This window comes from Falco punctatus (assembly GCF_963210335.1).
Source record: "Falco punctatus genome assembly, chromosome: 5".
NCBI lineage: Eukaryota > Metazoa > Chordata > Aves > Falconiformes > Falconidae > Falco > Falco punctatus.
Genome location: NC_137584.1, coordinates 90,707,059 through 90,720,572, shown reverse-complemented (window position 1 = coordinate 90,720,572; position 13,514 = coordinate 90,707,059). Strand labels below are relative to the sequence as shown.

At 41.6% G+C, this 13,514-nt stretch overlaps 1 protein-coding gene across 9 annotated transcripts in view; it reads left to right on the top strand.

Annotated features, from left to right (window-relative positions):
* The window catches only part of EHBP1 (EH domain binding protein 1), a 226,527-nt gene that overhangs the window by 42,123 nt on the left and 170,890 nt on the right, over positions 1 to 13,514 (top strand). For all 9 annotated transcript variants that reach the window (XM_080389553.1, XM_080389552.1, XM_080389551.1 and 6 more), the window contains exons 4-5: positions 3,484 to 3,579; positions 12,895 to 12,948. In XM_080389553.1, coding sequence (XP_080245679.1) covers positions 3,484 to 3,579; positions 12,895 to 12,948 — 150 coding nt within the window. The remainder of the gene's footprint in view (positions 1 to 3,483; positions 3,580 to 12,894; positions 12,949 to 13,514) is intronic.

Below are 13,514 nucleotides of genomic sequence, written 5' to 3'. Positions count from 1 at the left end.
AGTCTGTCTTTCCAGTTCGAGCACAGAAGAACAGTTGTGATGCTCGGAACATCGTGTATGGTAGATGGCCGAGCTAGCTGTCTGGATTGTACCTGTTGTTGTTTTAGAGAAAGATCTCAAAACTGGGTAGCCTGAAGTGCCCGTGCGGGTCTGTGGGCTCAGCTCCATGTCCTTTCTTAAGCAGCTTTCTTCCTCTAGCAGCCAGCAGTTTGTGCTAGAGCAATGCCGTAGGTTGGACAATGTCATTCACAGCCCTACTCTATTTATAGAGTGTTTCAGCAACCCCTCCTGCAGCTCCTGTTTCCCGATTTAAAAGAGCTTTCGTGCTATGTTGTCTCCTCTCTTTTTCCACTGGCAGAAAGAAGGAGGAGTTGCCTTTTCTTCTTGAAACGCAACAGAGCATTTCTGCTTCTCTTTCCAGGCTATGGCTCTTGTCCCTCAGATTTCAGAGATGAGTCCAGCAAGGGGAGGGCTGTGGGTGAGGCACCTGCTGCTGGTGGGCACTTACGCTCAGCCGCTTCTATGGCCTTGGCTTCAGAGACAAGGGGCATGGCTAGTGAAGACTAGTAGGAGATAAGGAAAAAGTGGATCTAGAAGGCACAACCCAATGGGAAACTGAGTTAGAGGTGAGAATTAGAGTGGAAATGTACTGCGCTGATGCAGCGCCTCGCTGAGCCCCAACAGCGATCCCCGTCTGGAAGTGCTGGCAATTCTGCTGTGGCCTGATCCAGCTCACATATCAAAGTCAAGACTTACGATTTTGATATAGGCCAAATGTAGCTCCAAGAAACTGCAGCACAGAGGCCCCCAACATGAGAAATACTATGTTAGAATAAGGCTCTCCATGTTAATTTTAAATTATTGTTGGTGTTAGCCCTTCCTCTGGTTTTCCCGCTTTTGCTTTCACCTTTCCCTTTTTCCTTCCCAGCAACCCAGACATAGCTTTATGTTACCTTTTTCTGTTGCAATGTTTGTGTTTATTTTTCAAAGCCAAAGGAGGACTTCATAACATTCAGTATCACAGAACAACTTTGCTTTAAAAGCTCATTAGCTAGAGCTTGTCTCCTGGTTGTTGCTTTCACTGACGGAAAAACATACATACCCATGTGTGTGTGTGTTGTGTCTCACTAGCTTTGCTGGTGGGAGGCAGTGCTGATAAAGGGCTTGAGGTAAAGCTTTGCCTACACCAGTGAATGCTCGTTTTCTAGTTTGTTTTTCCTTTTAATAAATGGAACAAGTGATCCTCGACTGAGCAGGCTGTCAGTGCCTGGATCTTGGACATCAAAAGTTTGACATAATGTGTCAGTATTGGCCAAAACCAGCAGGAAAGCACAGGTTTGAGACACACCGTGAGCTCCTATTAGTTTTGTGAAAATCTGTATCTGGAAAGAGGATGGAGTGCCCCTATGGAGGAGAAGCTGATTTATCTTACAAGATGCTACCCAAGGACAGGCTGGCTGGCAGGTGGGTGTCTGCCTGGCTGAATGTCCCCACCAGGCAAGTCGAGAGTGATGAGAGGCACTGTGGGCCCTGTGGAAGGGGGACGCAAGCTGGAGCTCAAGTGGCTGTGGTGGGGATGACAACTGCTGTGGTGTGTTTTGCTGCCTGCAAAACCTGTTTATCTTATAAAATATGCTTGCGGAGTAAAGCTATGAACAGTGGTGTTTGCTTACTTATTCAGAAATTCATCCAGGCCTGCTTTAGAATTACATTAGAATTTAGATTAGGCTGAAATTCATGGAGTTGAAAGAGCCCAACTTCTACTATTTTTAAGTTGCCCTTTTTTAAAAATTCCTCTCTTCAGATGGCCCAAGTCATGTTATTTAAGTGTACTTTGCAAGCACAAATTATAGAAACTTACTGAAATTTCTAACTTAATTAGGCAGCATTGGGAGCTGGAGTTTTAAGCAGAACCTCAAAGATGGAAAAACTAGTGATAAAATGACAGGAGAGCTGACAACATGTGGCAAGAAAATAAAAATAATGGGAGTGTGCTGCATGCGTGTGGCTGTGGAGGCCAGTAGGGTCCTCTTTGGTGCCTCTGCAGGCTCTATTCTGTCAGCAGCTTCCCATTTCCTCAGCCTCATATCTCTTCCCAACTCCCCCACCTCTCCCTTCATCCTTTCTCTCCTTCCCCTGCTGCCTTAGCAGGTACTGTCACCTGGAGTTAATCTGCAGACCTCTGCTTTGTGAGGACTGAGGGGGTGGAGTGAGAGTGAGTCCACCAGAGGTGCCTGGTGATGCTGCAGGCTCTGGCAGAAGCCCAGCAAGAGGGCTCATGAAGCAGCAGGCATGTGTGATAGGGCTGCTGGATACGAACCTGGCATCTGGAGTACTCACTGCTTACAGCACGCAGCGGTGGAGAGTCATTGCCTCGATGTGATTGAATGGGACTGTTTCATCATCTTTGTCTTTCCCACTTTGGTCTAGCAAAGTCATGTTCAAAGTTGCCCAGGCACCCTCAGGGTACCTGAGAGCCTGAGGCACAAGTCCTACAAACCTCACTATAGGAAAAAAATTTGTTCTAATAGGCAGTCTAAATTGAAGTTCTGAGTATTGGAGTATATAACTGCAATGAGTGATGCTCTAGAATTTAAAAAAAAAAAAAAAAAAAAGAAAGAAAAGAAGCCAGGTTAATTGGCTTCAGGTAACGGTAAATGGCTTGTACATTCTTTCCTGATAAAACTTGCACAGGTTTCTACTGACACCTCAGCAGTCACTTAAGTGTCAGTATTCCTCCCTCATTTGTCTTACAGCATCACAAAATAGGATAGCTTGGGACAAAGCATACTTGTTCTGAAACAAATGCTCACACATGGTGCTTTTCATGACTAGCTGTTAAAAAGTAAATACAGGCCATGCGTCAGTCCAGATTGATACTCAAAGGTAGACAAGTTCTCAGTCTAGCTGTTATTTTTTTCAGTATCTTTTCTAGGGGTAGGTACTCCACCAAATTAAGAACTTAAATGTTTTAGTAGCATTTAATCTGTATTATAAATAGTTGTTTTCACTTTTTTTTCTCTTAAACAAAAATGCGTTTTTACTCTCTTTAGGTGTAAATATGGTTAACCCAGCACTACGTGCTGTACTCATGTGTTCTTCAAATAAAAGCATTCCTTCATTTGTATAAAAACAAAATAAAGCTCAGCTTGCTACAGAAGCTCTGGCCTTATGGCCTGAATTTTTTGGAAGGCTCTGAGTGTCCTGACCTGTGCTATGTACTTAAAAAAGCAAAGTTTAGGACCTGGTGATGAACAGGGCTAGTTCAGTGTGGGGGAGGGGGGAAGGCTACTAGTGGTCTGAGTTTCCTTATTGTCATTCTTAATGGTGACCTTTATAGCATTTAGTAGAGCCACAGGTTTCAGAACAGACCCTTTTTGGATCAGTGACATGTTACTTCTACCTATATGCACTGGGTCCCGTGGGAGTAGAGCCAGCACCTTTATAACAGCTTTAAGACAACTGTTTCTTTTCTTCCTTTAGGCTCATAGCTGGCAGCCTGGAATCAAGAACCCGTACCGCGGGGTGGTGGTGTGGCCTGTTCCTGAAAATGTTGAAATTACTGTGACTCTCTTTAAGGTATGTTTTTTAAAGCATAATCTTTCCTATTTCATAAACATCATCTTGGAAAATTATGTTTGGAAACATCAGATAGTAATCACAAGGCTTAATCTTCCAGGGGCTTAAATTGTTAACTGCACAACCTCATGACCCCAGTTTAAATCTGGGAGAGAAGGATGGTCTGTTCCCTGCCAAAGCGTACTTTTGTAGTTTAGTTAACACACTGAAATATCCCATTGAGCTGATTATGGCGAGTCATTGGCATAGAATTTAGTACATGTGTAACTGCGCACGTACCACATGTGTAAGAGCTTGGCATGGGTTATAGTCTGGTTGGTTTTCTTTACACACTTTAAGCCAGAAGTTGTCAAAACACAGTCATTTCTAGACTTCCTTGTTCAGTTGTGGTGCAGTGACCCTATTTCTTACTCTGTTTACTAGGAAACAGAATCCAGCTCTTAATTTCACAGTATTTAGTATGCCACACAAACATCACAGTGCTTGAGTGATTGCAGTTGTAGGAGTGGATGGTGGAGTATTTGAGTAGTACAGAGAATTACAAGATTTTTATGGGCGATTCTGTTTAGGTACTGCATTTGTTGCATTAAAAAAGAAGCTTATTTGTGTGGCTGTGAAGCAGGAGAAATTGATGGTTATGCTAGAACTTATTTCCCAAATGTCATTGGGCAGAGGCACAAAGATAACAGTGCTGCTTTGCACGTGTGACAGTGTAGGAGGCTGCCTGAGCTGAAGATTTCTGGGATTTTTGTTCCATTAGTTCTTTCTTGTGCTTTACTCTGTCTCCAGCTACACTCTAGTTGTTCTTATTTATAATTGCTCCCTTTACAGCTTAGGGCAATAGTAACATACTTTTTTCTTAAATTACTGTCATAATTAGTAATATTTATATTTCTTTGTCTTGGGGACTTCCCTGAGTAACTGCTTGGAAGTGGCTTCTGGTTAGCCTTAGAATGTGGATTTATTACTTGGTTCACTAAGCCTAGAAAGGGGGTTTCTCTGGGGTTTTTTTTGTTGTTTTTGGGTTTTTTTTGTCCTGGGGATCACCAGTGAACAGAAACATCCCAGATTGCCAGTGATGCTAACTTATAAATTTATCTCTCTCCTTAGCAGACACATAGTCATCAACTGGGCATTGAGAAGTTCACTAGCAAATACAATTTGCTTTTGCATGCTTCAAGGGCCTCTACTTGGATTAAGAGGTCTAACACCATTATCTGACTCTGTGTGTCTGTATAATCTGAATAGGGTTATGAAACACAGTGAACGTTACTTAATATTTTTAACTTTTAAAGTGAAGCAGAATGTACACCGTTCTTGATTGTGTATGTGATGACATGTTGCATGAAGAATGAGAAATTAAGTTTCTTCTGGGTGCAGCTCTGTGGTGCTACGGCTTTGGAATAAAAGTAGCTGCCAGCCTTCTCCTGCCACCCCACACTACCTTTGGATTCCTACCTGCGGGGCTTCAGGGCTGTGTTGTGTAGCACAGCAAAACAGCCTGGTGCTTGTGCTGCTGACGGGGAGGGCTGGGACCATACAGCGAGGGAAAGAAGGGCCTCTGGAGCCGGTGTTAGGTATTACTACAAGCTGAATTTCATCCAGCACTGTGACTCTGCAGGCAGGTCTGTTCACCGGACTTCTTCCTACTCTCCCCAAAAATGAGCCTGCCTGTCACACGGAGGAGAGGCAGGAGCATGAATAATCCCAGGGACTGTAACTTCTGGGAACAGCACACACCGATCTCTGGGGGAATGAGCACTGGCTTTTAGAATCAAAACATTGAGATCACGCAAAGCAGCATCGCATTTTCAGGCAGCTTTTGATGTAAATCTGCTCTAATTGATCCTCTGGCTCCTCCGACAAGAGTGCTGTAAGTGGCCAAACCCCCTCTTTTCTCTGTAAGGACCTGCAGGTGTGGTACAGAGCAGCAGGTTTTGAGCAGCAGGTCGCATGCCAGGAGCGCTGGATCTGTGCGAGGCAGCAGCCTGCCCGGGGCGGTGAGCTACGAGTGGGACCTGGCTGCAGGCAGAATGTGGTGCTGGCATGGTTCAGGCTGTGCCCTGTCCTCTGGTGCCTCCCTGCTACAGCAGCACTTCAGCTGGAGCGCAGGATATGTCCAAACACCTGGAGAGCTGGCACTTCTGTAGCTGGTGCGTTCTGGGCAAGGACAGTCAAAAAGAGCTAGCTGTTTTTTGCACAGCTGATGCATTGGCTGGTCAGCGCTGGAGTAGTGGGGAGGGAAGAATGTACTAGCACATTGCCACAGCCTTCTTGGGAGCTGACTTACAAGCCAGGTATTTATATTGTTCCTTTCTCTGGAAGGAGAAGCAACAAAACTCAGAAAAAGAGCCTGCTTACTCATCTGGCAGTTCTGGAAAAGTCCCTTTAGCAGCCACTCCTTGGCACTTGGCACTTAGCAGTAAGCACACTTAACGTGGCCGTGTTGTGTGACAAACAGTAGTTTTCCTCTGTCGTTACAACCTGAGAAGCTGAGGGAAGCTGCTGACTCCGTCTACCCCGGTGGCAGAGCCCACTGAGCGGAGGAGGTTGCTCCGACAGGGCTTTGTAGCAGTCACAGATAACAAATTAGCACAGCAGTGCTGTTTGAAATAGAAGTGCAGGAAAGGGAAAGAGTAGACTCCAGAATAGACAGCTACATGTTTTGGGAAATGATTCACACAGTAGTGGCTGTGTGTTCGTAAGTGGCTGTTGAAATGTGTTGCTGGTAGGATTAGGAGATAAGTTGAGGTTTCAAGTGCTGATGAGAATGTTAAGCATATCCTCTCCAGTAGTCACCCATGGGCCCTTGACAGCTGGCGAGCAAAGGCCTGTGAGGAGTCAACAGATGAGATACTCTGCATTATCTGCACATCCCTATTTTGGGTGTTAGCTTGTTTCCAATAATATGCTGTGTAATTCTTAGACAAGGAGAGGAAGGTATTGAAGAGACTATAACCTTCATCTAGAAAACTTTCATTTCAAATAAATAAAAAGGTTTTGTTTCATTTCACTTAGTTCTGGGCTGCTGGTAAAATTTCATTATGCTCCGGAGTCACGTGAGGAAAAGCATCAAATGGATATATTGATTCAGCTTCCCTTGACTAGCTTTAGCTCCTGCCTGTCCAGCTGGCTGAAGTGCTAATTACATAAAAAGTTCCATCTGTTCTGAAAGTTTAACTTCTTCCTTTACCATGCCCTATGTTGATATTTGGTTATGCCTTGGGTTTTTCAACCCAAATGGGGAGAAAGAAACACTGTGAAACAACAAGCCTATTGTGTGTTTTCAGTCTGTGATTTGTAGTGCTTTCATGGAAACATCCACAAATACCAGAAAAGCTAGCTGAATTCCCATTTTTTGTTGTTTCCATGGTTGCACTCCAGAAGTTCATTTTTAGTGTCCCTGCATTAGCAAGGTTTAACCATCATATATGAAAGCTTGTATGCTTCTCCGTGGCTTTATGTACAAACATATACCTGTATCAACTGAGAGAGATTTTAAATGAGAAATTTTCACTGCCAAGCGAGACCAGTGCTTTTAGCAAAGCTAAGTGAACATCAATTGTACTATGAGGATTTAAACTGGAACGTGATCATTTTCTAGCTTAAAAGCAAAGTGAACTTCCCAAGCAAAGATGTTTGTTCTTCTGGAGTAAACATGGACTTTGCTTCATCAGATTACAAACCCCACCTGCTCTGTCAGTAATATAGATTGTTTGTCACACCATTGTACCATTGCAACAACAGATTACCAGCTCTTCATTGCAAAGTTTGAAAAAGACATTTTAAAGGCGTTGCTTTCAGAGCACAGAAATTATTTATGAGTAGAATAAGAATAAAATAAATGATAAAAGGAGACTTGTGTTGTTGAAAGCATTCGTGTCCCCACATGTATCTCAGAATAAATCCCGTATCATCTTCCTTGAAAGCCCAATTCCGTCATATGTTTGGTTATAATGCAGTTACGGGCCATGCAGTAGCAGGAACACTGCAGCAGAGCCAATACATAGTCTCAGGGAAGGAGAGAAAACAAAAACCCCCAAAATGCACAAACCCCTTTGATAAAGCTGTTTCCCAGAAGCAGCGAACAAACCCTGGTTCAGAAAATATGTGTTTCAGTTTAGGAGAGACCAGGGGCTTGACCGGACATGATGGAGAATATTCTGTAGGAGGGAAGAACAGCCCTGTAGACAAGATGTTGTGTGTCAGATATGAAAATCATAAGCTCAGCAAAGTGAGCACATTTGTACACTAAAAAATTAAATATCCAGGGTTAGTTTGAGAAAAAATTATTAAAAATATATTCAAAGAGAAAAAGTAAGCCCTTGTTGTTTTTCTAGCCCAGAGGCTTTCCAGGAAAGCATGGACTGTCATGAGTTTGGTGTGGTGATGTACACGGACAGTTCTGCTGGTCTGCTCGGAGCTCCCTGCTTTCTGGAAGCTCAACAAAAGCTGACCAGAGTTGTATGTGATTTTCTAGGCTAATCAGATCTCTGTAAGCAGCATTGAAGCGACAAGAATTGGGTCAAATTTTGAGCCTTCTGCAGCTTCAGACAGCCAAATGCATAAGCTGAGGACAGATGTTGGAGTACCTGGAGCATCTGCTGTAGGTCACCAGTAGAGGAAGATCACAAACCCTGTCATCATTTGATCTGATTCAGTGTGACAGTCCATAAGCAGTTATTCCCCAAGAAGAAAGACCAAAGATTAAGGCTGGTATGAAGTGATCTAATTGAAAGGCAAGCTTCAAAAGCCAGGAAGGCTTAGGGAGGAGGCATGGGGAAGGAAGGGAGGAAGGGACTAACAGTCTGAACATCTTCCCCACCCGCTCTGGCTGCTAATTAGGAGAAGGAGCAGTCCCTTGTTTCCTGATACGTCTTTCATTCCTATTAAAAGAGATAGAGAAATAACTCTGAAGATAACAGAAACTATTGAAGAAGGGTTACCTTTCGTTAGTCTTCTGAAACCAACTTGTACACCGTAGAAAGGATCTAGTCCTTTAAGAAGTTCTTTGTGGAATGGGCTGATGATGGACTGATCAATAGAGAATGGAAAAATGTGACAGGCTCGTTCCTTGTGGCTCTTCCCTTACCCGAGCCCAGGAGAGTTGCCTGTTTTCAGGTAGCTGGTATGTGGGTGGGCAGAGTGGGGTGACAGAAAGAAGCTCATGGGTGGGATTGCAGAGAAAAGTTTGTAGGACTGCGAGGGCCAGCACATCTCTAGAAAAGTAGTTAACACAGTGAACACAGAGAAAATGTGAGATGGACTAGGTTTCCGCTGGTGCACCAAAGTGCTCTGCTGATCTTGAGAGCTGGAGGAATGATTATCTGAGAGTCTCACTGCAGGAGAACCGCTAAGATACTGTCCTGTCCTTTGCACAGTTCCCTACTATTGGCTTCTCACCTCAGTGTTACTTTTGAACACTAAAGTCAATTTACCAGGAAAAAAAAAATAATAAAAGGGTAGGGGAAAAAAGAAAAGGCTCTAAAACTTAGTTGAACATACTGAAAAGGATTGTCGTACTGCACAGTTAATGCATAGGGAAAGAGAAAGAGGAAAATGGGGCCCATCTCTTGATATTAAGAATGATTCTTTTTTTACACAATAAAATGAGGAGGAACAAAAAGCTGTTCAATCTGTTTGCTCAGACAGAGTTTTCAAATCAAGGTGAAACCATAATGAATGTCGGATGAAGTGTAGTTTGCATCTGTGGTATGTTGGTAGAGAAAATGAGTATTAAAAAAAAAGAAAATAAATGGCTTTTGCCAGCTCCCTTCATGTTACAGCGAGCTATGAGGCAGTTTCAGTCTGAAGAAAGTACTGGAAACAGTTTGTTCCCTGAGCTTTTTAGGTAATTTTCATTATCATTTGCTTTCAGGAAGGAGGATGGGAAATGAGGTCTGTTTGTAACTCTTGTCTTCAGGTGTTTCCAGCTGTGCATTTTCAGTGATTGCTTGTATCTGCTTGCAGGTGAGGTGAGGTTTTGTGTGCTGTGTTATCAGGGAGGGCTTTCATACAGTGAAAATGTCAAAGGCTGCTATAACTGTACCTCCTAGGGTTGTTCTTCTTTGCAATGGTCTTTATTTTTTTTTCCCCCTGAAGAGCAGTCAGCTGTACAGTCCTCAAATAATAGTTTGCTATATTAATTGAGTTCTATGAGGAAATGAATGGAGGATATGGGTTAGCCAGTAGGGGAAGTATGCGTTACGTTTTTTTACTGGTGTTTACCCTCTTCAAATCCAAAATAAGATGAAAGATTACTCAGATTTATAGAAACATCACTTTTATGCAGGTCACACATAAAAATGTTAGCCCAAAGGGTGAAATGGTGGTTGCACTAGAAACCGTGTTGTAACTAGTCATACAAGATTCTGTTAATGCTGACCACATAGTAAAGCTGTAAGAAAAAGGACTATGCATGCTGCTCCCTGGGCTTCTAATAAAAGCATTTTAATGAGAAGAGTGAAGCCACTGAAGTGTCTGTTGCAAGGAAATGCTCAGGTTCATTTGGGGATTCCTGTTTCTAGAGGCATTTTAAGACTAACAAGAAATGTGGCTTTTAAAAAAATTTATCTGTATTTGTCTTTAAATCTGAAATATCTTACACATATGCAAAATATTTTAGCACATTTCATATCTCTGAACTTTTGGTGAGGCTGTTCATAGAGAAGTCCTTGAAGCTTTTCATTTTTATTTTTTATTCTGGGTATTTGGTAGAGTTTGGGGGGCAATACACTAGTGTTTATTTTTCAAAAGTGTTCACAGCTCACTTCCAAGTGCATGCTAAAACGTTGAATATTGTCTTCTCATTATACAGTATTATTTTGCTCTGTCAGTTTATCAGAAGTACTCAGCAGAGCACCCAATTCTGTAGCCTTCAGAGGTGAGAGTCAGTTTTATTACCATTGATAGAAGAACTTTCTTTTTCTTCGTAGAACAAAGCAACGATTGTTTTGTTTGTTACATGGGATAAAACACTGGGCCCTGACTTTGCAAGCAGGTTTGGGTAAACCTGCAAGCTTGCATTAATAGCTTTTGGGGGAGTTACGAAAAAAATTGAGCAGGATGAAATATTTCAGAGTTTAGTCACTTATTATGGAGTAGCTTATTAAAACATAGTGATTAATGATTGCATTAAATCTTATTATGTCATTTTATGCTATATCAAATGAAGCAATTAAACAAAAAGGTAATTGCCCCAGGTTAAGTCTTGAAAATTGTAAGTAGTTAATAGCTGGATTACAGAAAATTATCTTTAGAATTTGTATAGGATACAGCCAACCAGCAGGTATCATGCATTTTATTTACATAATGCAGAATTCCACAAACCTGATTAATGTGATGGATATATAATTACATAATCTGATATTTACAAGTACATTAATTGGAACATGGAGATACCTCAGTATAATTTTGTAAGTATCTACTTGCCCTTCTATCCTTCCGGCTAATGGTACAGTACGGTTTTTACATTGATTTTCAGTATTTACATTTTTCTGATTTTTTAAAAAGTTCTGAAAAGATTTGTTCATATATCAAAATAAATAATTAGTTTTGGTGTAAGTTTCTAGTAACATCTTACATTTTTTCATTGAAACTACATCCCATTGTTGGAGTAATGCATCTTAAAATGCATGCTGCGTATGACACCTGTGATTGTAGCTGTTAAATATTTAGCTAATTACGGTGCCAGCGGAATGATGTGTTGTTGAATTTTCTCTGTAAGCATGTTAATGCCCGGTAGGACTCCTCCTGCAAGGAGAGCCAGTGTTTTACAGGGGGCATGCAGAGCAATGAACCGGCTTTGCTGGGTTTTATAGGAAGGACTGCACTGGAGGAGGTAGGATAGCCTCTTAGAAATGTTATTGTAGTTCATTCAAAGAGTGTTTATGTGAGGGCACACTTTCCAAGTCTTTTGTGTGCGGGAAAAAGAAAAAAGTAATTATTTTTTGCTAGTTGTTTACACTGTAAGCTCATTACTTACAAGATGTTTTATTTTGTGTATTTGATGAGAACTAGTTAAAAGAATCATTTGTAATACAGTACCTCTACTCACTATGTGTCTGACCTCAAGACAAAAGTAAGTGAAACAAAGATGGTTAAAGCAAAGGTTAAGATAAGGGGAGCTGAAAAGATTGAATGTGAGGCTTGTAGAGTTCTGGAAAGAAAGGAGACACGGTACTAATGGAGATAAAGTAGAAGCAAAGTATCTCAATCCATTTTGTTAGTTTAGAGCACCAAGATGGTATTGATGCAGTGCTTGATGTAGCGTCATGAGCAGGCTCCAAGTAATAGCAAAAAAATGTAAGTGCTGAGTTATGATGATGGCAAATGCTGATTATGGGGAAGTGGCATTTATCTACAAGTATCTATAGTATGCAAGCGTCAGGGGCAAAGGAGTAATTCAGTGATTTCCTATAACTAGAAATAATAGGATAAAATTGAGGTATAGCAATACTAGGCTTCATGTCTGAAGAAAGCCTTAAAGCTACATTCTCTTTTACAGTTGTTCGGAACGAGGATTAGATGATAAATTAATGATATTTTTTTTAAAGTTGTTTTTTTTTTAAACAGGATCCTTGATAGAGGCATAAAGGGGATAACTTAATGTCTGCACAAGTATCATAATTTCAGACAACAACAGGCCACACCACCAGATTCAAAGCTCATTAAACCGGAAAGAAATGCCAAATATATGAACCTCATTGTTATTTATCTTCCTGTTGGTGAAAATGTTTTCCGATCCTCACGTGTGATGCAATAGAAGTGTTGTGAAGTAAGGGCAGTTATTTTAAGAAACTTGTAGTGAAATGAGATGCTGTGCTGAAGCTGTGGGTTTGGATTTCTGCTCGTGCTGATGGAGTCTGGCCATGAGGAGCTGGGGGTGATGCCTGCTGTAGGTGTACGCCGTCCCATGCCAGGGGGGAGCAGTGGCTTCCTCCGCTGTTCTCTGCAAGATATAGATTTGTTATGTTTATTTGTGAGATGGAACTTAAAAATTAGAGAGGTGGGGTTTTGTTTTTGTTGGGGTTTTTTTCTCTAGATGAAAGGAAGTAGAATTACAGGCCTTTATCAGAATCAACCTCATGTTTGTATCTGTAGGAGTCCTTACCAAATCCTCACTGGCAGTTTTACCCCAACTTGCATGTCATCTTATTGACATCCACTGAAGCCTACATCCTAGCTGAAGTATTTCCCTCTGTCATCTTCAGTGGGTAAAAATATTTCAATGAGTATATGAAAATCTTGGCTGAGTTGCAATTTCTTGCACCCTGGATTATTTTTAGACTTAAGTTCTCTGGTTTGTTTTTCTAGGATCCTCATGCTGAAGAGTTTGAAGACAAAGAATGGACGTTTGTCATAGAGAATGTAAGCTGGAATGTTATGGTTGTTTTTTTTTTTTTTTTATATATGTGTAAGACTTAATCATTTAAATGATTAAAGAGTGTCCAAATGCTGAAAAAGGCTTGAGTAAAATATGAGCTGCTGAACCACAGTAAAGCCTTGCTCTATAGTAATAAAGCCTTATTAAAATACCTGTTGTTATGTTACAATCAAAATGCAGAAGAGGGGGTTACTGTACTACACTGCTTAAATTCCTTCCCTGTAAGTATCAGTCTTCCTTGCATTATTTTGCTATGAGCGATGAAGTAAACAAGTTAGAGCTGGGTTATGACTCATTGTTTTATGGGTTATGACACATTATTTTTCTATGAGCAGGGGAGTGAACAAGTCAGAGCTAGGCTATGACATCTGTACGCCCCAAATGGCAGCGCCGCCTTGCTGGTTTTGAATGCTGCTCTTTAGCGAAGAGCACAGTTTCATCACCTGTGTTTTGTAGAGGAGGAAATTGAGGCAAAGTGGAGAGGTGGGACCAGCCGTGGTCACCTAAGTGAAGAGCAGAAGAGTCATGATGTGTCCCCTGCTCCCTGAGA